Raw genomic sequence first — 23,368 nt, 5'->3', positions numbered from 1 at the left:
TTAGGCACTTTGTTTTATTTTGCAAAAAAAAAAAAAGTCTTTATATATAAACGATTTCATTCTCTCTCAAAACATTCTACAACTATACAGCTGTTTGCTCCATCATTTGCATAGGAAATACCACAATACAAAAATAAGGTAGGGGGGAGGCAAAAGAAGCAAAACAGCAACCAATTTCTGCATGTGTTTCCATGTATAAACATTTGAAGCCTTACAAAATTATTTACATCGTTTGTCAACTATTTACACTGAGAGCAACGTTTCTAACCATAACAAACAAAACTATAATTTATCAAGTATACGTAAAATTGTTTTAAAAAAAGAAGAGTCTATCATATACCACAAATAAATAAAGACAAACAACAGTTTTAACAAAGCTAGGTTTTCCTGCAAGACCCTTTTTTTTTTTTTGGTATTTTGATTGTCTTTTCTAGCCTTTGGTTGACAGCTTAATATTACGGCTTGTGAAGTTCAGACACTTGTTAGGTTTGTTTGGTTTTCTCCTTTTGTCTGGCCAAATCCTACCTGGTCTAACCTCATCTTTGGCCCTCCATCTACGATTTCAAGGCTGAGCACGGTGGATCAAAGTCATTGTTAACATAAAAGGGCACCATTTCATTGACTTCAGTGGAGTTTCAGCTCCTTCTGTAAGCAGAAAATTTTTTCCTGCATGTGTCAATCTGAATGGTGGATTAACTAAACTGCATTGTAATTTTAAAAAAAAAATTACTGTATCCTTTACCTTTTAGTAAATTACATCCAATATCCAAGCTAGATCATACTGGTGCTGAACCAGCTTAATATGTCTATGTATGAAAACTGCATCCTAAATCCTTCTTTTTAAAATGATACTAAGTTTAGCTTATAGGAGGAGGTTTAACATTCTGTGCTCATTTTAACTATCCCCGCTATTTCAGCTTCTAACATTGACTTTACAGTTAATTCTCCATGTTTTGCCCTTTTATGCAATTTGAAAACAAACTCCTGCTTTGAATATTCAGTGCACACCAGTGAGTTAACAGGTACAAAACATCATCTGACTAAATTGGTAGTATTTTGAGAGGTAATTAAGTAACTTTTTTTATAAATGTGCCATGTTATCAAATGTAAAACAACTGCTTTTTTCAGATGTTTCTTAGAAAACTTTTGTATTAAACCTAAAAAGCTGATTTGCGTATTTACAAAATCTTTGTCATAGCAAACATGCAACACACAGAACAAAATGCTTTGTTCTATGGCTGTTTATGAATTTTTCTATGTATTTTATATCCACAGAACGGCTTAACATTAAAAAAAAACCCCACATGTACTTAAGTATGTCCAGTAAAAACCTGACAGATTACAGTTCATGGCTTTTCCACTGTGTGCATTCATCTGCATCCTCTCGTTAATTTGTTTACTAAACACTGTCACAATAATGACGGTGCTTTGGTCAAAACACTGCAAGAGGAAAAAAAAGTATAAAGCTGCAATGTGTTGAGATATAATACTTGTAAAGAGATGAAACCTGCTGACTAAAGCCATATACATCATGAAAGCAAACAAACGACTGAACACTCTGGTAATTGTGATACAGTGTCTTCCCTTTTTCTGCATAAATATACAAAATATACATTTCCAGTTCGAGATCTCTTTTAAGTGGATACACTCAAAAATTCAACTCAATTCAGTTGTATGTTGAGAGTCAATAGGAAATTGCATAGATACAGAACAGCCTCAAGGACCAGTCCAGCTCCTAGTTCTGATGCCTCTTCATGTGGAGCGCCAGGTGATCGGAGCGGGAGAAGCTGCGGTTGCAGACGGCGCACTGGAAGGGCTTTGCCCCCGTGTGCTTCCGGTAGTGGCGCGTCAGTTCATCCGAGCGCGCGAACCTCCAGTCGCAGCCTTCCCACGTGCACTTGTAGGGCTTCTCACCTGAAACACAGCACGCAGAAATGGAACTGTCAGCTGCCACTCCTCAGCAGGAAACCGACGTGAGTCCACACTAAATGGCATTGCTCTTCCATTACAAACAAGGAGCTGACATATCCTAATTATTCACAGCTCTATTCATCAAGCCCCAAACTAACAGTCCCTTTGTTTTTTTCAGCAGATTTTGCTCTTGAAAATAGGATTTAATACCTCATTAAAATGTACAAAACTTTCCAACATACTAATTGGAGAGAGCTATGGTACAGAAATGCAGAGTTAAAAAGCCTGCATGAAACCAAAACATGCTCCTGTACACTCACCACAGTATGAGAGGGAGTAGGGGGGAAAAAGCAGTCTCATGTGACAATCAAGCCTGGTTTGTAACTTACACTTGCATCTTTCAAAAATCGTTAAGTTATACAGTGCTTTTTTAAGAGGTCTGAAATGGGAAAGACGACTTCCATAAGGATTCTTTGCAGTATGCAAATCTGTTCAAGAGCTTCTGATGTGTGAAGAAAGGGGCACAGTGTGCTAAAAACACAACAGGGATAGTATTTTCTAAAATGTCACAAGCAATAAAAACTTGTGGTATCCTGCCTGGGGCTAGCTATAAATAGGAGAAAGCACCTCCAGGTTCAAAGCACTCATTTTCAGAATGAAATGTCTTTAATCAGGTGCTTAACTAGACACATTTTAAGATGGCAAGTTCTTGCTGTCTTCAGCAGTCTATACTGACGCAAGAGGCACATGGCATCTCAAAACTTGCTGTGCTACAGCAGCAACTGCCTTCATCCATTTCACAACTAAAACACAGTATTTTAAGCATGCCTACAATTCACAGGTGTTTGTTGAAATGGAAGAAATATGGAGTCACAAAGCCATGATGACTTCTGTGTGAAACCAGAATTTTACACAGGTACACCTGCCTAGGAGCTTGTGTGGGCATGATGTCACCACATAAGCAAGCTTCATAAAAGTAAAGAGGTTTATGTTTGATGTTGTTTGATAAAAACACCTTGCCGTTAGGAGAGTGAATTGCTATCTGTATATTTTGTATTAATTTGACCCATTTATCAAGAAGATAAAGAACACCGAGCATATCAAAGCACTTGGCAGTAGCTTCATTTGGAACAGAAACTGACCAAAGCCGAGCTTTTCAAACAGTTCTATCTAATCCATCTTACAGATCTTCTACATCTCCACTGGTCCCAAACCTTTACACTGACAACTCAATCCCAATGCAGAGCGAGGTGCCTCCTACTTTTCCCTATTTTACTACCACACACGCACAAGGAAGAAAGAGAGGGGCCAGTATCCTGCAATCAGACTGATTATTCTTCATCAGCTATGCAGGTAACACCATCTGAGAAGCTCCAAAACATTACTTCAGAGGCATTTATTTATCATGCAGGAGAAATTATGAAACTGCTTTTTTCTGTGAGTTTCTACTGCTTCGTCTGATCAACTAGAGAGTTTTCATTTACTACTGAGTGCAGAACCAGCCCTCTGCTCATAATGCGGATGTGACTTTGTACTGGCAGGTGCTGTCACAACCAGAACTACACCTTTCCAAGAAAAACTAACCACCCACCCCACCAACAATCTCTTTGCATCAACAGCAATTGGGATTTACTGAAGTCCTGGTGGAAACGTAACATTCCTTAGGAAAGACAAGAGTCCAGCATCACCTCTCATGGAATTTGTAATTATTTGGTGGACCACAAATCAGAACAGAAATCATCACATATTTCTGTCACAACTGAATTAACTCTGAGTCAATTCTGAATTTACTCAGAGTAAATTCTGATGCTGTTTGAAGATGGGAATGATCTACCACATAGGGTTCTTTTTTGCTCCATGCAACTCATACTGTAGGCGATAATACAAATTTCATTCAAACCTGGTGTGTAAAGCTTTTCTAACACCAATGAGAACACATTTGGTCTTCACAGTAGAATGACAGGAAAGGTCCCTATTCAGTGAGGGATCTTTTGCACTATATAGATGATCCTCAATGTATTTTAAATCAGTTAACAATGGAGGCTCTAAAAGCCTGTGTTGCGGATCCAAAGGCACAGCACCAGGGAGATGATCTTTGAACACTTTGTGTTAAAGCACATGTGCACACGCAGAGATTACACAAAAGTATTACTCCTGTATTTGAAATGTCTTAATTTAGAGACTATGTATTTATTTATTTTCCTCCTTTCTTTCTCCTTTTCCCTGTTTCCTTTAAATTCTTCTTTAAAAGTTTTCACTCAAAGCTGCCACATTATACTTGATAATGAACTGACAGTGGTGTGAGCCTGACACCCTCACTGTCCAGGGTGAGCATATACAGTCAGGCCTCCATCTACTCCAAATGCTTCGTCTTGAGTTTTGCAAAATTATCCAAGGAATGACAGAGAAGGTAAAGAGGGCAGGAAAACAGAACTAATTAACAAAAGCCTAGGAATATCCAGACCGGACCGGAATGGGGACCCAGAGATTAAGATCTGTTTCCAAGTCTGGCACTGAGGAGGTATGAAGTACACGCACTTTTCACTGAGTGTTGGGCTATGCTGCACGGTAAAAGCAGCCTCAAAGTTGTCCTGTGTAGGTGATACCTGACCCTGTCAGAGTCCAAACAACAACACAACTGTTGTTGTCCCCTGTTAAAACTTTTCCTAACACGCGAGCAGTGTCAGCAGGTGCTGTGAAGGCTCCTGGCAGAGGAAGTGCCGGCATGCCGGCAGCCTTGGGCAGCAGCGATCCCTGTGCCCTGCTGGGCGCCACAGCCTCCCAGGCAATGCTGATCCCCCATCAAACTCCAGGGCACTCAACTTGGTAGAGACGCTGCTTAGAAACTCACCACACTGTCATGGTCACAATAACTGCCTGCCACAGCCACAAATCATTCTGGACAACAGCGTTGCTCCGGGGAAAAGCTCAGGCAGTGCCATGCAGAACAGCAGCACTCCTCTTTGCTGAAGACTTCTGCAGACCTGAGCTAAACCAAGCGCTGCTCAGGGGATGAGCAGAAGCAACAAGCTGGTGCCTTACTCAGATTGTTTTAATAGTGTTACTTTTATGTACTGGAAATTAAAGCCAGAACGCTGCTTTTAACCCCTGCTTTGGCCAACAGTGAGAACTGGAAAATATATTTTTAGTGCCAGTGTAGAGGCCCAGATTACTTTGAATAAATCCTAGGGGTAAAATACTGAATATCTATGTTTGTAATGCTAGTTTCCGTTGGAAAGTTTTATTTAAGAACTGAATCAATTTCAAATGTTTTCCTTTTGGGCAAGGAGGAAGGGGGGTAAGAAGAAGTAGGTGGAGATTAATTTTCAGAGCAAGCAGAAGAACAACTAGCTGGTAGTGTTTTCTCTCTCTCAACCTATACACATGCTTTTTGTCATTTAGCAGAAGTAAGAATTTGGTTTTAAGTTCCTGCAAGCAAGGAGAAAAGAGTCTTACATATTTTCTGAAGTGATCCTACTTCTTTGCTGTGCTGACTTTAAAGGTCAGAGAAATCTGGGTTGAAGGCTTACTTTCAAAAAAATCAGGTATACACAACAAGGGACACTGAACTCTTTATCCACTGTTTTCGTTGGCTACATAGTAATGTAAGATTTGTTTACTTTAATGATTGTGTGAAATACAGTAGCTGTAAAGTTTCAGAAGTATTTGGTTTTCCTCCAGCAATTTAGGGCTTCTATAGGGTGTTAAACCAAGAATGCCACTGGCCATCAAACACGAGGGCAGTGCAGCTCAGTTACTGGAACACGATCATGGTATCAAACAGATATTTCACTGTAAAAGCAAGAAAACAGCTAACTCCTCCACTTCAGGGGAGCTTCCACGGGATTTGTTAGAATGTCAACACTGTTCAACTAAAACACCATGGAGGAAGCTGGTACCGATTTCCAGCCAAATAGCACACTCCAACCCTTTCTTCCCAAGCCAGAAATATTATACACAGCACTTCTGGGAAACAGAGCTGCTTTCCTTTAAATTATACTTCAACAGGATAGGGATTTCATAAGTTTAATTGGATTTCTGCACAACCTCCTTCCAGTATCAATGGTTTAAAATATTTTGCTAGGCTTATAAATCACAAAATATATTTTTAAGTTCTTGAGCTCTTAGTATGTATCCATTCTCCAGTTTTAAAAAAATACATTTGTGGACCATGAGAATGAGACTTGTATTTGAGCACAGAAATTTTAAGCCCTAATGTTTAGATTGGAAAGTCTTCTAAAGAAAGCACGCAGCAAGAGATAAGGGAGTTTAACCTGAAAGGGGGCTATCTTGCTTCCAAAGTGTCTATTTGTTATTAAAAAAAAAATCACAATGCTGTGAGATTACAAGGATGTCAAAAAGACATTTAGATGCTCACATATAACATGCTATGCTAGCCAGCCACTTCAACAGATAAAATCTCCCACAGCAGATCCCATGGTTCAGATTTTCTATCAATACCACAAGAGAGTGGTCTGGACCAGTAAAGCACACACACTGTGTTGCCTCTTCTCCTTTTAATCTATCTTCTGATTCAGTTGTGTCAAAACGCACTAATGGCGTTCCTAACATTTAATTCTAGTCGCTGGCAGCAACCCTTATGGCCATGCTCATTTGGGTAAGGCACAGTGCCACCAGTGCGGGGGAGATGGTCATTTCGAAGACACCCTCTATCTTCAACACGCAGCCTCTGTTCAAGAACATGTTTCTGTTTAAAATTGCTCGGAAAAAACAAGTCACTGACAGACACCATTATTGATGAATCTCCCCATTGACAAGAAAATAAGCTTCCTTATTTCACCAAATAATTTAATGACTTTATTTCTGCAATTCACTGCTAGGGCGGCTTTCTTTAAAAATAAAGTTGTAAACAGCAAGGGCTGGATTTTCAATCCTAAAGTTAGGTAACTCTATTGGTATGCAGAAATCCAGATAGAGATATTACACCAGCCAATGCCTTCACTTGTTTCTATCAGAAATTTCTGTCAGAGCAGCAAGTTTGGAGCTTCCTTAAGGAATAATAGTGTTTCTCTGGCTCACAGCACCATAGTTTTAAACTCTGACTGGGTGACTGGACCTGACAGTAGTTACTGGGGTGTATGTCTGCAAGCATTCAGAAGTTTTTTGCTCCCAGCATTCACCTAAAATCAGATCTTCTTTTTCTTATTGACTAAGTGCTAAATGCGGTAGTCATCATTAAAAGCAACTTCTAGGTTTGTTTTTTTTTTGTTTTTTTTTTTTTTGAGAAAGAACAGAAAGCTGGATTTTCAAAAGAAGTAATCCCTCAGGTGTTTAAAAGATCTTTAGTGCACTAAAAATCTCAGCTGTCCAAGATGGAGATGGATGAGAGCACTGATAGCAAGCCAGGTACATCCAGCTTAATCTGTGTGACAAAACAAATGCAGTCCTTGAAACATCCTCCACAAATGGTATGAATGAGCAACATAAGCTGCACACTTCTAAATGCAATAACGTCTCTGCCTACTATAGCAGTGGCTAAAGGGGTACCATTAAATACTACTTCACAATGAAACAACATTTTAAGGAATTTTGTAACAGACAGCTTTGAGCTCAGCACAAAGTCCAGTCACTGATAAATGACGCATGAACAGGAATAAAAGATAACTCACTGGCGATCAAAGAGGACAGTCAAAGGAATTCACTGTCTGACTACAGAGGTGCAGAAGGCATTACCTGCTCAGCACTCCCACCAGTGCTAGAAGCACACTTATTTTACTAAGTGTTGTCTTATGCTGTTCAAGGATTAGTGGGGAATCTTGACTGCCCTGTGCAATGGTTTATTTTCTTTCTGGTATAACATTCTGTCTTAACAGAGGTGGTCTCTCTTCAAGGAGATATGCAAACATAGGAAAGGAATTTTTTAAAGTAGGTTTATAAGAAATCCATGCCATTTGGGGTGCAAGGCTGTGTCTACACGTCTTGTGCTGAAGAACGCATTTCCTCACCTATGCCTGTGGTACAAGAACTGCTCTTTAGCTCTCTCACCAATAACACTGGCTTTTATTCAGTCAGATAAGAGGTGCTCTTAAAATGGAATTTATTAAACGCATACACTAAACTTCCAGATTTCCATCTACTGTATGCACACATACACCAAAATTAAAAAAAAAAAAAAAAGCAATACATAAAGGTATTTTAACTCAAAGCAAAGCACTGTACACTTGCCAAAATCAAAGGTTTTAATATGTCCTTAATCAGAGTTGTTAAGAGATCTCTGAATATAAATAATGCAGCCTGACAGGACAGGAATGCTGCTACCAAGATACTCAGACTAAACTAGGACATTACTTAAATGTTTCTAATCTTTCACCAATGGGAGGTGCAGGTCATCTAACAAACAACAAGCAACACACTACCCTGGCTGGAACCAGGAGTCCGTCGTCCCAGTCAAGCCTCAGAAATTAATTACAATAAGGAATGTCTGATCAAATAATGGAAAGTTTTAATCACTGGCAATTGCTGTGAATCTTGGGACTATTAGCCTATGTAGGGCGGTCTCAAAATGAACTATATTTAAAGCTGGTCTCTTAGGTCAACAGTTTCCTTATCAAGAATCAAATATCCTGGAACTGAAGTTTAATCCTCTCAGGGAGCAATTGACAGAAACAACAGTTTTTTTAAGCTGTCATGCTTAGAGGGACTTTCTAGGCTTTTAATCAAAAAGAAAATATTAGGCTTTTTTTTCAGTATCTAAAATCTAACAGGAATACCCTCACTTGACACCTCGGAATTTAATTCCTGCTTCATAAAAGTTTTATGCTGGATACCGGTGAGAATGATCAGTAATGTTTAAATAAAATTTCGGTTAATGCTGCTAAGATTTCAACCTCTTTTGAGCAACACATTCAAACACTTCCCATTCAGCTTATGACTGCAGATAAAGAACCAGATCAATTATTCCCAAGGCCTGCGATCATTCATGAAGTGTTTGAAAAAAAATGCATTATTTTCCCTTAAACTGTGGTTTGCACAGGAAAATAATGTACTTCCATTTCTCACACAGGCAACTAATGGATTTAGCAGAATTCATAAATAAAAGATACTAACATACCCTTCAGCAGTGTCTAGCAACACTGCCCTTTAATGCACTTGTCAACAGTTTTCTTTAACTCTCTTCCACTTTTCCTTATGGTCTCTATCGATGATAGCATTTACTGACAGCTCCTTAAAAGTGTAGTCTATGCAACTCACCATTTAACAGGTCAAAGAAGCTTGATCTGCACAGAAGTATTACTTAATTGCTGTTTTCATGATTTCAGGATAAGGTTTGCTATGGCTGCAATCACGAGCAAGGCAGAGTCTTTTGGGGCCTCCATTCCTCATTTGCACACCATGAGCAAAAATCCCTCACCAAAGTCTTGGTATGATTTGAGTTCATACATGTTTTCCCAATGTGCTTTTCTTCCAGCAGGAGCCCAACTACTACTTGTCTTCCCTTCTGAACCAGGCTTCCCTTCCTGAATTCCTGGTAAATGGCACCACCCTTAACAAGTGTCCCTATACAGGTATGGTGAACTGAGAGCCCCAAGTCCCAGGGACTGCTGAAGTCTACTGCTTACAACTGGTTCTAATTCTGATGCACCATCAGTCTAATTCGGGATCTATTGAGGCACAGATCTAAAATAAAATAAAATGTTTAACACCTTGACAAACCGCACAAATCAGCAGCTGTTCCATGCCTATATAAACATTTGAAATAACCAGGGAGAGTGGAAGTATTTTGAGTGCATCTCATTAGGGAAATGCCATTTCTCTTGAGTTATCTCGGCTTCCACTTCCCATCACCAAATACAAGCTAGATCTATAGATAGAGATGAAATAGTTCTGCAGTTAATGCTAGAAACTATTAATGGCAAGCCCACCATGTGACCAGAGAACATGCCTGTACAAAGACTCTGTATACGGAAAACCAGTATGCAGCTGGAAAATGTCCTCAGTGTGCGTGCCTTGATGTGTTCAAAACAATCACAGATTTTCCTCTTAAAAACATACACAATTCTGAAGTCTGCAGCTGCTCATAGAAATAATTAACCCCCCCACTGACCCTGTAGCCAGCTGTTCTGCAGCATTACAGGTAGCGTACAGGCATGGTGTTCCAGGTGCCTGCACAGGCTAACAGTCATGACCACAATCCAAACGTTTGGCATATAAAGAAATCTAAAAGGATACATTATAGGACCGCTGTTTCTAAATGATTTTGTGATATATGTGTATATACTTGGATGCCAGAAGAAGAACCGAATGAAGTTCATCTGCAATATGCAAGTAACTGCTTTTCCCTGAGATTTGGCACATGTTCCATTTGGACATACAGCTGTTATGCTAGAGCTTTCAGGAGGCTTTGCTGCTGAACAGCCTGTGATAAATGCACAAGCCCCTCACACATTAGATACCACAGCTGCACAATGCTGGGTACGAAACAAAACTTGTTCCATGACAAACAAGTATTATTTTAAAAGAAACTATCTACTTCAAAAGGTAAAAAATTCAACCTGTTTTGAAAGATGTTCTAATAGGTACTTTAAAATACTGAGTACCATTTCACCTGTTTCAGAAGTAACTAACATCAAATTCAGGTATCATACTGAAGTGTTTTAAGGTATTAAAATGTATCACACATCTGGTCCAGAACTGGATGGAAATGGACAAAAAAAGTTCTGTATCTTTTCAACACTCAAACCTTTGTTAATATTATGTTTTGGGGTTGCCAGTTTACCAACTAAAATTTATTTCATTGTGAACAAATGGTAAAGCATTACGTTGGGAAAGAAAAACCTGTGTTTGCTTCAGCAACTGGTACAAATACATAACCCTATCTTAGCTCTTAATGGGAATACTGGATTCCTGATCAACAGCAAGACTCCAGTGTAACTACATTAAATCAGCACAACTATATCACTGTATACCACCTGACCTGGTGGAAGGTAAACAGCTTGGGAACACCTAAGAAGAAAAAGATACGGGATTTTCCTCTTGCCCATTTCCTCCAGTTTTTTTTACGATGTAATTTATAAAATCTGACAAGTGTGTTCATATCTGAACTGAAAAAAATATACTACAGTCTACATTCCATCTATCAAAAGAAACATTTCTCTTAGGTTTGTTCCCACAGAACATCTACAAAACCCAGGGAAAGCCTTTCAGAAGAGAAAGGCTGCTAAATAAAAACTGTGAAAAGGCTGAGATTTTCCAATACAAAAGAAAAACCATGAGTTCTGTCTTGACTTTTAATGGCAGACAAACTTTGCTGCAGGCTCTTTTATTTTAAAATGACAGATTGCTGAGAAGGGTGGGAACTGGTTGGGATGAGAGAGAGACTGCAGCCAATTTTAAAAGGTATTGTTGAGAAACTAAGAATAAGAAGAGAACAACTTCAGTGGTCCATGATTACTAAAGAACGGGTTTAGCCAGATAAACAGGTCTGCTATCCCTGAAGGGATTTGAAAGAATATCACACACAACTTTATTAAAACGGCTTACGTGACATTTGCTTTAGACTTTGAAGGTAGAAGCTTCACAAAGTCCTTTAAAAATGTTTTAAAACTGAAAAATCAAAACTTATTAGTGCTGTATGAATTCACAGTTATGGAGGAGGGGGATAAACAGAGTCACATCCCCTAATTTAGCCCTCGGCAGATCCCTGGGGAGATCAATAGCAAGATTCCCTTGCACTCTTGGGGAAGGCTGAGCAACTTCACGATTTCCCTGAGTTTGCACCCCTTTACTTTAGCATTCATTAATCGATCAAACGTTAAGTCAGAGATCTGGCTCTTGAAACACACTTCAATCGTATGTTAAGGCAGAGATCAGAATCGCTGCTGGAAATCTTCAAGTATGAAGTGAATATTCAGGAGAGTTAAACTAATCCGAAGGCTGAAATACTGCAGGTAACAGGATACGGACTCACATTCTTGCATGTAATGCACGCTTTAGACAGTTTATCCCTTCATTCACCTCCCCAGAAGACCCTTTGTATTACAGACCTGCTTAAGTTCACTAGATTTTTATCTAAAACAACATTCTTGTTTCCATGAATACATCAGCTCCTCTGACCTTTGCACATTTTATCCACATTTCTAGGTAAAAAAGTGAAGGCAACAATAAACATTAGTGACCCTAAGCAATATATGCTAGCCATGAGGTATGTATTTCTATGCATGTAAGAACTAACTTGGTAAATCCTGAAGTCTTTACTACTCAAGGTACAGAAAAAGATATAAATTGATTTTAAAAAGGAAAAGCATTAATTTCAAATGCTGACTACGTAGTGTTAATGTTTAGACTAGAGCTTTGCTTTTATCTCTATTCCTAGTTATTTTATAATAGCAATCAAGATATTTAAAACAGGTATTTATAAAGTTCCTGGCTGAAGTGCGCAAGTGGAAATAGTACACTTAAATTTACAGATTATTTATTAAACGGGGTTTCTACTCTCTGACACTACTCAGATTTACAGCCTCATGAAAATGTTCCTTCCTTACTGCTGCCAAGTGATTATATGTTAAGAATACTTTTAACAGCGTTGGTGTTTAGTCTGTCACTAATGCAAAACAATAATTTTCTACACTTGCTTTTAATTTTTCACTGCACAACACAGGTAACTTTCATTTCTGAAAACAAGATTTCCTTAGTAACACTTAGCCTGGACATACTCAACTTCTTTATGACAATCTAACAATCCATTTATAATAGCTGCTGGACAGAAGGCCTTGTTTTCCGTAGAGATAGTGAAACATTTTGTTAGACCACAGCTCTGGACAAGTTTTGATTTAAGCTTAGGTGAAAACTCACTCCTTGAATGGCACAGCCGTAGTGCTGACAGTCCGCTTCAATAACAAAGTTGCTTGAACTGTGACTCGTGTTTTCTTCTGATTCTAAGCCATGCATAAAAGAACTGGGGCTCACACTCACTTCTAAAAACAGGAGTCACAGTCCTTTCATTTAATTTCTTTATAAAATCAGTCATGAGCTTTTCACCGATTTAGCACGAGTGGTTCTGTACCAAGATCCCAGCAAAGAACTGTTCTTAACAGTTTCATGTGTGCTAGTGGTGAGCTATGTGTTTTTCCTTCTCTCCCTCTCTCCTTCTTCCCCCTGCCTCAGCAGGTGAACACTTGGGAAGAAAGAGCATCTGGGGCAGTTCCACCTCCCAGCGACTGTCCTCAGCATTCACAGCTCCTGCACCCATACACAGCCAACACCGTCCCCAGCTCCGCTCCTCGCGGGTCCAGGAACAGGGACGGCCTCTGTAGCTGCAAGCAGTTTGATCAGGGTACAAAAAACAACTGTGACACACTGACAGTTTTCATTTTCCTCATTTTAATGGTTTTCCCTGACAGAATTAAAAAAAAAAAAATTCGAAATTATGTCCTTTTTTAAAAAAATAAACATGGAGAACCACTCGTCTTTCAAAAAAATAATAAGGCCCACTTAATGCCAAGGACAAAGTAAATGGACGTATCTTGGGAGTTTTCATGACATTTGTGAAAAATTCTAAGATTAAATAATCCTAAAGGTCATAAAGAAAGCCCAAGCCAGAAAATTCTATCTACTCAGATAAATCTCCAAAAGTAGAACATCTTACTGTGTTTAATTCACTAGTCGGGAAGGAAAAAATGTTTTTTTTTAACACTTCAATGGCATTTTAGACTGAAAAGGAATGTTTCCATCTACTTCGTTGTCAGCTATTTTGACTTCTATTGAGGTTTACCAAAACTGCGTTAATAAAAGAAATTTTGCTTCTCACTGACCAATCCTCAAATATTTTGTAGCTAAATTGCCAGTCTGTCCACACCACTCTACAGAAAACAGGGAGAAGCTGGCAGACCCAACGTGCTTGCTTTGTCAGAAAACGCATCGGCCACGGACGAACGAGAGTCAGCGAGAGAGCAAGTGCATACATACCTGTATGTGTTCTCAGGTGCGCTTTTAGGTGAGAAGACTTTGTATAAACTTTTGTGCAGCCTAAACAAAAAAAAAAAAACACCAAAAAAAGCAAAGAGTCTTCAGTAGCAAGAACAGAAAACACTCCACACTATGTTTAAACTTCCTCATTCAGTGCTGGGGAAATATCTGGACACATTTAAGTTTACTACTTTCTGGCATAATTTTTTCCATTTAGAAGCAAAATTCTATATAGAATGCTCCTAGAGATATGTTGCTTGATACAGAAAAGAGAAAACCATGTATGTTTCTGGTCGACTTACTGCTTTGTAATGTAGTATATAGGCCAAGAGCTGCTACAATCTATGTACAGTAACACCTGCTATGTAAGTCAATAACTTAGCGGGGGGATAATTTGATTATTTTTTAAAAATTTCCAAAAGGACCTGATCAAGCCAGCCTCTATGTCATTGTCACCCAGAGCTCAACACAACTCTTTCACTGGGCATTTGTTGTAAGGCACACCGAATGGGTGATATGGCACTCAGAGTTAGTAAAGGGGGAGCAGCAATTTCTCTCTGTGCTTACAATGGGTGTGCACACCCGGTATCTGGGATCACGTACTACATGGAGGCACACTTTACAGTCAGATCCCTTTTCCCCTCCAGTGCAGAAGGGAATCCATCTGTGGACAATTTTCAGAGATGGTTTTAATGGATTTATGAGGGCAGCTAAATCTCCTGTTCGTAACAGGGAAGAATGGCTGTGGCCTTGGCTACCGGGAGCTGAAATTATTCTTGCAGTGCCAGAAAATTCAAACAGAGCTGTACTGCACTGGACAAACTGATCCTCTGCTCCATCATGAATACTGGACAGTCACACTGATTTACACTAGCAAAGGCAAAAATTATTATTTTTTTATTTCCTACAGAGTCTCTATTTTGTAACATGGTAAAACAAGGTCAAGAGAATACCAATTATTTAACGAATGTGAGTCTTCCACTCAAACCAATGACAAAGACAAATTCTACTTGGACAAAGAACTATTTGGTTCTCCCTAGATGTAGACCACAGCTAAAGAAAACCACCTATACCTCATCCATTATTATTCAGATTTGTTTTTTTTTTTTTTTATTGCAAGAGCTGGGATTTCCCGGCACAGATTGCTTACCTGGGTAGTCACAGTAGTGGATACGTCTTTTCTCCAAATCTGGGTTACTTCTCCTGTTGTATCTGACAGGTTGGATGTTCTGGGGGGTTATGGGCAGAGTCGCTGGTAAATTTGGGTTGTGAATTGCCAGCTTGGAAGCTATAGTTGCGGCATATGATGGAGGAGGGGTTAAATTCTGCAGCATCTCTGCTTGTCTGTCTGGACTTCCAGGCTCTGAGCTTGGGGGTGAAGGAGGGAAGTAAGTGGCCTGCTGCTGCAGAAACTGGTTTGGCATGGTGTAGGTACAGGGGGGGATGCCCTGGAACTGTTTCATTGCAGTCTGTGGAACAGCCGAGGAGAGCGTGTTTAGGCCCGCCATGGCTGAGGGCATGGAGACATTGTTAAGGGAGTCCATCACGGCTGCCTGAGGAGTGGTGCTGGGCATGTCTAAATCCGGTGAGCTCAAGAGCTGATACAACTGGCCTTGCTGGGGCGTGATGGAAAGATGGACATCTGGAGTAGGAAGCTCCTGCTTGATGAAAATGTTGTTCACGTCGGGAGTTTGGTGGGAGCTGAAGATGCTGGTAAATTCTGGGAGGGCCTGAGTGGGAGCAGGGGCAGGGGCAGTAGTTTCATTCTGGTGACTGAAGATGGTGACTGAAGATGGTTCTGTCTTGATGTGGGTTACACAGGGTCGCTGAGATTTGTACAAGCCAGTTCTCAGGTGGCTGATGTCAGGCAGGAACACGTTCATGTTGATGCTGTAAGGCAACCCTTCACTGTCAGTGAAAAACTGGTCTACGACCGAGGCACTGTCTCTTCTGTATTTCTTATGTTCAGGGATGACAGGAACGGGTGGGAGCTGAGGTGCCAGGTATTTCTCCATTTCACATCTCGTCTACAAAAACAAAACAGACCATAATCCACATGATTTGTTACCAGCTAAGAAAGATGATGGCATCCAAGTCATGTGAGGCTTTACAAATAAAAGGCAATACTGTTCATCCAGCTGCAAGACACCTACAGAGGAAGTTATGAATGCTCACACTAATGAAAACCTGCTTGATTTTATAATCAGCACACCGATCAACATCATCAAGGACAAGAAGATAAAGTCACGGTACAAAGTGTTCACACATTAAGACAGATCTGATGTTTCAGCATACACAAACTTTTCATCTTTTATGCCTAAAACACAGTGCGAGGCACAGAAGTGACAGGCGCTGTGCCTAATCTGCAGATCTCCTGCTCTGGAATTCACTGCTCGAGCAGGGTGACTGCCTATCTGTTTCACCCGCTTCTCTTTGAAATGCTAACTGTAAAAGCCACATCCTCAGCTGACTATCTGAATACTAATACTTCAAATAATGTTTATATATATATATATAGACAGATTACATACTTCCATGATTTTTCATCCCTAGAAGAACGGGATTTAATTAGAAATACAACACCAAAGTGTAATGTTATTAATAATATTGAATAAAAAGGAGACGGGTTGACTGCATCAGCATACTCTTTGTTTAAAGTGTCTCCAGGACTACACTTAAACCAATAATAATCTATGCAGTGTATAATTGTCTAATAGCATGATAAACACGTCCCTATCCATGCCTCGGTTCTCGGAGAGCTCTTTAATTACTGGAAAATCACCCTCTTAGCACAGTAGTGCGAGGGAATCCGTGGGTGGCTGGAGCCCTATACATTACGGGTGTACAGTCATCGGCAAAACATTTACCATGCAGTCTTCAGTGGGCAAATGCTACATTCCCCCCTGCCCTGTCAAGAGAGTGCTCATACCAGACCCGTTTAGCACCCCGCAAGCGAAAGCAGCTGACAAACAGCAATTCTGCCCGAAAGTGGATTTTAAGACCTTTCTTCAAAGACCCCCGGTAAACACCACAAACAAACACAGCCGCCTTCCCGTCCCTTTGATCTGGATCTGCCCCGACATGCCAGGCTACTTTTTCCAGCTCTTGTTTACGAGTCGAGGGAAGCTCGCTTTGAAGACGGGGACTTATTTACTCGTTAGGGAAGACATCACCGAAAGACAGCGCCCGACAGAGCGCTGCCCGGCACCGGGGCTCCCTCTCCGCCGACCCGGGTAATGCTTGTGCCTCGTAGGGCGCGGGGAACCGCCCCTGGAGCGGGCGCCGTCCGCGGGCGGGAGCCCGGCTGCGGTTGGCACCTTCCCGCTTTTAGCTCCTCCAGCTGTTTGCCTGCGGATCCGCTCCTAAACAGCCTCCTGGGACAGGCACAAAGTCTTGGGAAGTCCCCCGTTACCAGTGAGTCGTGTGCTCTCCCCCCCCCCGCCCCCCGAACATGACTCCTTGCGTGGGCGAGGAGGACAGGCGGCCGCTCTAATTCTGCCGCCGGGCAAGTGCGAAGGCAGCAGCTGTAGCTTTCAACACACTCGCGGGGGCAGCCCGGCTCCCCCCGCCTCCCCGGGACGGCCCGGCCGCTGCCTCCGGAGCCCGCGCCCGCCTCGGCCCCGGCCGCCTCGCCGCGCTCCGCCGGCGGGAACACGGGAGCGCTCCCCGCTCCGCACGGGCGGGATGGGCGGCGTGGCCGCTCCCCCGCACACACACACGAGCGCAGACACACACAAACGCACACCCGCGCCCACGCTCTGCCGCTGCCGCCACAGCCGCGGAGTTCGGTGTCCGCCGCCCTCGCCCCGCAGTCCGGCCCCACCCAGACCCGCCCGCTCCGCAGCGGCCGCTCCGGCCGGGGCGAGGCGCGGCGCCGGGGGCTGCGTGGGCACCGAGTGCCCACCGGCGGGCTGTGAGCGATGCTCGCTGCCTACCTGCACCATCTCCTCCGCCGGCAGGTTCGCGCCGCCGCCCCCCGGGTGCTGCTGCTGCTGCGGCGGCGGCGGCTGCTGCTGCTTCAGGTCCTCTCCGGGGAAGATCGCTGCCTCCCGGGCCCCCAGCACGGGCTTCAGCTGCGCGAACACCGGCTCGTCGGGCTGCTGCACGGGCCCCAGGCGGGCGCTCATGGTCAGCACCCTGGTGGCCATGAGGCTGGCGGCGGGCGCGGCGCGGACGGGCTGCCCGCCCCGGCGCAGGGCGAGTGTCCCGCGGGCGGCTCCGGGCGGACGGGCGGTGGCTACTCGTACGCTCACTCCCCAGAAGCACCAGCCCAGAGCGCATCCACTCCGGTATCGTCAGTGCCTCCGCCTGTACCTGGCCGCGGGTATCTACCCGGTGACACACGCCCGCCTCTATTTCACCCTACTCCACCCCCGGCCCCCCCTATACCCCACCCAGCCCGGAGAGGGGGCCGGCCCTGCCGCCCGCCCTGCCTACGGGGAGCGGGGGCAGCTCCTCCCCGCCGCCCGGTCCGGCCCGGCCCGCTTCGGCCCTGCTCCGCTGCGGCGGTGATGGCGGAGCGGTCCCGGTGCCCGTGCCGGCTCCGGCAGGGCGGTACCGCCCGGCCAGCAGCCGGGGAGCGGTGCCCGGCGCAGAGTCCCCGGAAAGGAGCGGCCGGCGCGGCGCTCGCCCTGGAGTGGAAGCGGGTTTTCAGCAAGTGCGGCGCTCCGCCGACTTTTCTCTCGTGCTCGTACTATTATTTATAGTCTTGTAAAGAAGCACTGCTAATGTGGGCACTTTAAAACAACTGTCTTGTACTACCTTTCATCTTCAGAAGGGTTTTAAAGGCAGTCGTTCAGATTTATTATTTTTTGTCCTGAAGGCAATTCGTACTCGAAACCTGCTGCTAATAATTATCAGCCCGTTTGTGCACATCCACCCGCCCCCCCTCGTACACTGTGAAAGTGAAGTTTTTCAGCATTTTACAGAAATAGCGCAGAGGACAAGGAAGACGGGTAGAGGAAAAGAGGTAGCGACAATTGAACCTTTTCTTTCCCCCTCTCCTCCCCCCCATAAAATGAGGCAAGTTTCTATTTACTTGTTTTGAGGTGTGGTTTCGACGCAAAGCATATTTCCCCGTAGACACAGGACGGTGAGCTAAGCTGCCGCATGTTTCACTGGAACAGAAAAAGGAGGGACGCCGTCCTTTCGTGCAACACCGACCGGCTCACGTCGTATGGGAAAAGTACAGCATGTAGTGGAGCTTTGGAAAAAAGCACAAACTTTCCACCTTTCTCCCAGCCCTGTCAGCTCTGCACCTTCAGTTTGCAGGGAGAGAGTCTGAGAATCCACAGAAATGTTGGCAACCTCCCCCTATTTACCTCCTATCATTTACAGACAAAGTTCTTTTTTTAAACGTAAAAAAAGCTTTTTTTTCCTGGTCAGCCTGGCACTCCTCCTGTTTGCCGCCCAGTCCACAGCGAGTAGGATGTCTCAGAGCCTGCACGCAGAAAGCTAATTACAGAACCAGGGACGAGCTCAGCACAACATTTCTTTACACGAGCTGTCTGTTTAGCAATATGCAGCCTCTTGATGCTTGTTATTACTAACGTAGATCCGGCTGCTCCCGTCAGCGCAGCATTTGAAGCCGTGCATGCTTATTTCCATCCGACACCAACACGTATTCCCGTTTAGGCAATATGCAACTTCAGTGTCCTTTACTGAAGACATGACTGGCATTTCTTTCCTCACTCAAGCCTAGGAACAAGTGTTTTAACCATCAGATTTTAAAATCATGTCTTGTTTTTTGTGAATGCCCTTCACATAACCCTAGTTTAAGGTTAAACTTCAAACTATGCTTTTTGAATACCTGACACGTCCCTTATGTCAATCCTGTTAGGCTTCAAACTGTGTTTTTGACCATCTGAAAGGACAAGGTTAACATAAACTGCTCTCTAACAGCTTTAAAAGCGCAAAACTAGCAGTACTACACTTTGCTGTCTGGAAACTAATTCTTATAGATCAGGCACAACATAGGACTAGGCAGCGTCCGATGTTGTGCATGTACTGGTAATTTTCAGACATTTATATGACTCCTGTGGCTGTAGTAACTGAAGTGTTTCTGAGACTTGCATACCTGATTTGCATGTTTTGTCTCCATCTGATTTAATGAATGATAAACAGATAATTTCAAAAATTTTGTTTCTTTGGGTAATTTTTCTTTGTTTTGCTTTGTTTTAAATATATGCATTTATAAAGGGCCTGCCCTGGCAAAAGCTTTGGCAGGTTAATTAGAATGGTATCACAGAGTAAAGCTCTGTGTATAAACATTTTCAGAAGCATCTCTGAATGTGTTTTAATTTTTTTAGAAAGGATGTAATTTGGTCTGAACTGCAGATAAATAAATCCAATCTCATCAGCATGTTTTTGTGCTACTGATGGTCTGTGTCCTACAGGCTTTTTGTCAAGCAACAATCAGTGGAAGATGACTAAAGACTACAAAATTTTTAAAGAGCAATGTTTTATTTTGACTTTTCTACTATAACTAACAATTAAACAGGAAAGTCAGACTCTTGTTCCTGCTCAGATTCACTGCTTATCTGACCTACATATTGCTGCACTATTTAGTTTACAGATAGTCTAAATGCACTTTTAGATCCAGACAGAAACATTTTTTGATAGGCCATTTAAAGAATTCCCATTGTTACTAGATGTTACACTTCTTGGAACAAATAATTATTATTTACAAATTGAAAGTCAATAATAAGCTGTCAAATAATGTAATCTCCTAAATTAAATTGAAATGAGAATTTGTTCAAAATTAATCATAATGAAAAAATTAATAATGAAATAATTCATAATCACAATGAAAAAAAGGAGTTTACAGCTATAATAATTTTGGAACATTTCTAATTCTTCACTGATTTTGCAGACTGAGGTAGAAGTGAGTTTACACACCTTAACAGATGAATTTGCCACAGAAAACAGAGTAAGTTGTTTTCAACCCAGCACAGCCCTGTTTGTGTAAGTAAGACTTCAGGCAGATATGTTCAGTAGTTTTGCTAAGTGATCATTCTTCTGCAACACAAGTCCCCGGGCATCTTCTGAAAATGACAGTTCAAGGTCTTTACTTATTGTCCTCCAGAGTGAAAAAAAGGAGGAATAAAGCATTGATTGGTAAACACCTAGAGCTAGGTATGTGAAAGACACTTAGCTAGGTATGTGAAGGACACTTTTCAGTGTCCACGGTCAGTGGCAAGAGAAGTGCAACACTCTGCACTCAAAAGAGCATTCAGGGGAAAAGGGTTAAACTTTCTGAAACTATGTCGATGCTGCAGGTTCTGAGTGGGCAAGGATCCAGGCTTTCTGAATGAATGTAGAGTCAATTACTTTGAACTCTCTTGTTCTGTACATTCCTATTCGCTTAGTAGTGCTATGCCCATTAGGGGAGACAGGAGAAAACAAGAACAAATGTCAAGTCCCAGGCAGTTGGGAGCTTGGCAGTGGAGGAGCAGAGCACTGCCTTGTGGGAGTGGGGTTGGGAGCAAAGGAGTTCAGCAGTGGGGCCAGGATGGAGACAGGCTCTCTGGTTTCCTAACTCATTGCTCCGTAAGACATATCTTTTAGGAAAGGTACTTGTGTCCCACTGTCCTGCTGGGAGGAGTAGGGCCAGAGTTACAGCGACCTGCATGTGTTGTTTGGAGGCATAGGGAAGGACTGGAAAGACATGGACAAGTTGTTTCATAATAGTGAGGTGAAGGAAAACCAAGGACCTCAGCTGAACTAAGCCAGGCTTGAAAGCCACAGGAAGATGTCTGATTATAATTTCAGGAGCTTTTAACACATTGAGAGGCCTGTTCTGATTCAGCAAATACCCACCTCATTTTTTCATGTAAATTTACTAGAGAAGTGGGCATGAACTTTCTTCTTGCAAAATAGTAGCTGTCTGTATGTTGTACTTTTGGCCACTCATTAGACTCCATCTTCCCAAGGGAAGGAATGGTTTCTCTTTTTACTTCTGACTTTCAAAAGAGCCAACACAATCCTTTTACTTTAAGAAAGTCGTTATTCTTCTCGTGCTAACTTTCCTCTGAAGACAGGATTGCACCAGCCACAAGGTACCATCTTAACTCATGACAGGCTTTGCAAATGCCACTCGCGCTATATAATCCAGCACCACCACACCAAGGAATGTAGCAGGGTGACTTTCTGTTAGAGCGAATGTGGGAAATCATGAAATGACAGTCTATTCCTGTGTACCTTTATCTCTTGCTGTTTCAGGATTCACTTACGGAGGTGCTCCCTTTGCTTATGAAAGGCAAGCCCTGTTCCCATTTTTCATTTCACTGTACCAGAAATACTGTGATAGACCATATGGAGAGAAGGATATTCCTGCTGAAATAACAAATGGCACTCCTTAATTGTTTCAGTGTGGCATTTGAGTAAAAACACATTTCATCTTGACTTCTTTCCCCTCTTGACATTTCAGTAGTCATCTTGTTCCACTCTGCTCTAGCGTGCAAAGCCTTACAATTAGGAAAATACCTCTAGTTCCCTTCGGACAAAGGTTTGTTTTGAAGGATGTACAGAAAGTGAGATATTGTTTGGCCAACCTCCCTGTATACTCTAGAGGACAGTTGTGTCAAACCTTCCCATTTCCAGTGGAGTTCCTCAAGCTTTCTTTGCTGCTCTGCTGGGAGTGAAGTGTGTACCTTCCTGAACTAGCTTGGCATTTTTGTTGATGGAATTGAATTGGCACATCACATCAGGTAGGAACCTTCTCAACAGTGTGACTCCAGAACTGGATTTGACAGTTTTTTAGGATATAAAGATTATAACAAACCTGCGAAAATAAATTATTCCTTTATTCTGCAGGCTCAGGGAGAGTCACCATTGCAAAACTTGGTACAGACTTCATAAAATGAGAGGTGTATGCAAGGTTTTATTTTGCACAGTTAAAAATTAAGCAAACTTTTAAAGTTGTTTAAAGTTTGCTGAGATTATTAAAAGCATGCAGATGCAGTTGTACTTGTGGTTTGTTTTTATCCTTTAGCTAAACATATTTTTCTTCCACTGTAAGATCTGTAAGTTAAAATAGCAGTGAAGGTTTGTGACAACTAAATAAAGGTATGTAAACTTGCCCACAAACAACCTTTGAAAAAACTTTTTGCAGCAACAGGTAAAGATCCTACCATGTCTGCACTTTCTGTGTTTTGACCTGAGTCAGTCTGCATTGTACAAAGCCTAATTACTGATTAATTATATAAATCTGTCTATGCAGAGGTCTGTTCAAGTATTTTCCCTCAAGTTTAACTTGAGCATGTGTGTATACACTTGCATGCATCAGTCTGATTTGCTATTTATCAAGGCCAGTGCTGACTTGGCGGAACAGATGTTTCAAGATGGAAACTTCAACTGCTCATTACTTGAATTCTTGGATTAAGAATCATCAACCTGTCTGGAGGGAACGAGACATCTTACTCAGTAGCTGAACCCAATTTTTAGTTGGATTTTAAGAAGCCTTAACTTCAGGTAAACAGCCTCATATTACTTAGGTTTCAGGTACAGATCAAATATTTTCAGCCCATCTGAT

The 23,368-nt window shown here is 42.2% G+C and overlaps 1 protein-coding gene across 3 annotated transcripts; it reads right to left on the bottom strand.

Annotated features, from left to right (window-relative positions):
• Nucleotides 1-19,144, bottom strand: KLF5 (KLF transcription factor 5). Of its 3 annotated transcripts, none has more exons than XM_068182318.1 (4): nucleotides 18,875-19,144; nucleotides 14,987-15,863; nucleotides 13,837-13,896; nucleotides 1-1,914 (listed from the first exon to the last, which is right to left on the bottom strand). In XM_068182318.1, exons 2-4 carry the CDS (start codon nucleotides 15,849-15,851, stop codon nucleotides 1,736-1,738), a joined length of 1,104 nt encoding a protein of 367 aa, XP_068038419.1. In that variant the 5' UTR covers nucleotides 15,852-15,863; nucleotides 18,875-19,144; the 3' UTR covers nucleotides 1-1,735. The 3 variants fall into 3 exon arrangements, with proteins under 3 accessions (XP_068038419.1, XP_068038417.1, XP_068038418.1); XM_068182316.1 differs by lacking the exon at nucleotides 18,875-19,144 and adding an exon at nucleotides 17,772-18,207; XM_068182317.1 differs by lacking the exons at nucleotides 1-1,914; nucleotides 18,875-19,144 and adding exons at nucleotides 11,372-13,184; nucleotides 17,772-18,209.
• Between the last annotated feature and the right edge of the window lie 4,224 nt (nucleotides 19,145-23,368).

This window comes from Anomalospiza imberbis, chromosome 2, assembly GCF_031753505.1.
Source record: "Anomalospiza imberbis isolate Cuckoo-Finch-1a 21T00152 chromosome 2, ASM3175350v1, whole genome shotgun sequence".
NCBI classification, from domain to species: Eukaryota; Metazoa; Chordata; class Aves; order Passeriformes; family Viduidae; genus Anomalospiza; species Anomalospiza imberbis.
Note: the sequence above shows the minus strand (reverse complement) of the source record. Positions and strands in the feature narration are given on the sequence as shown.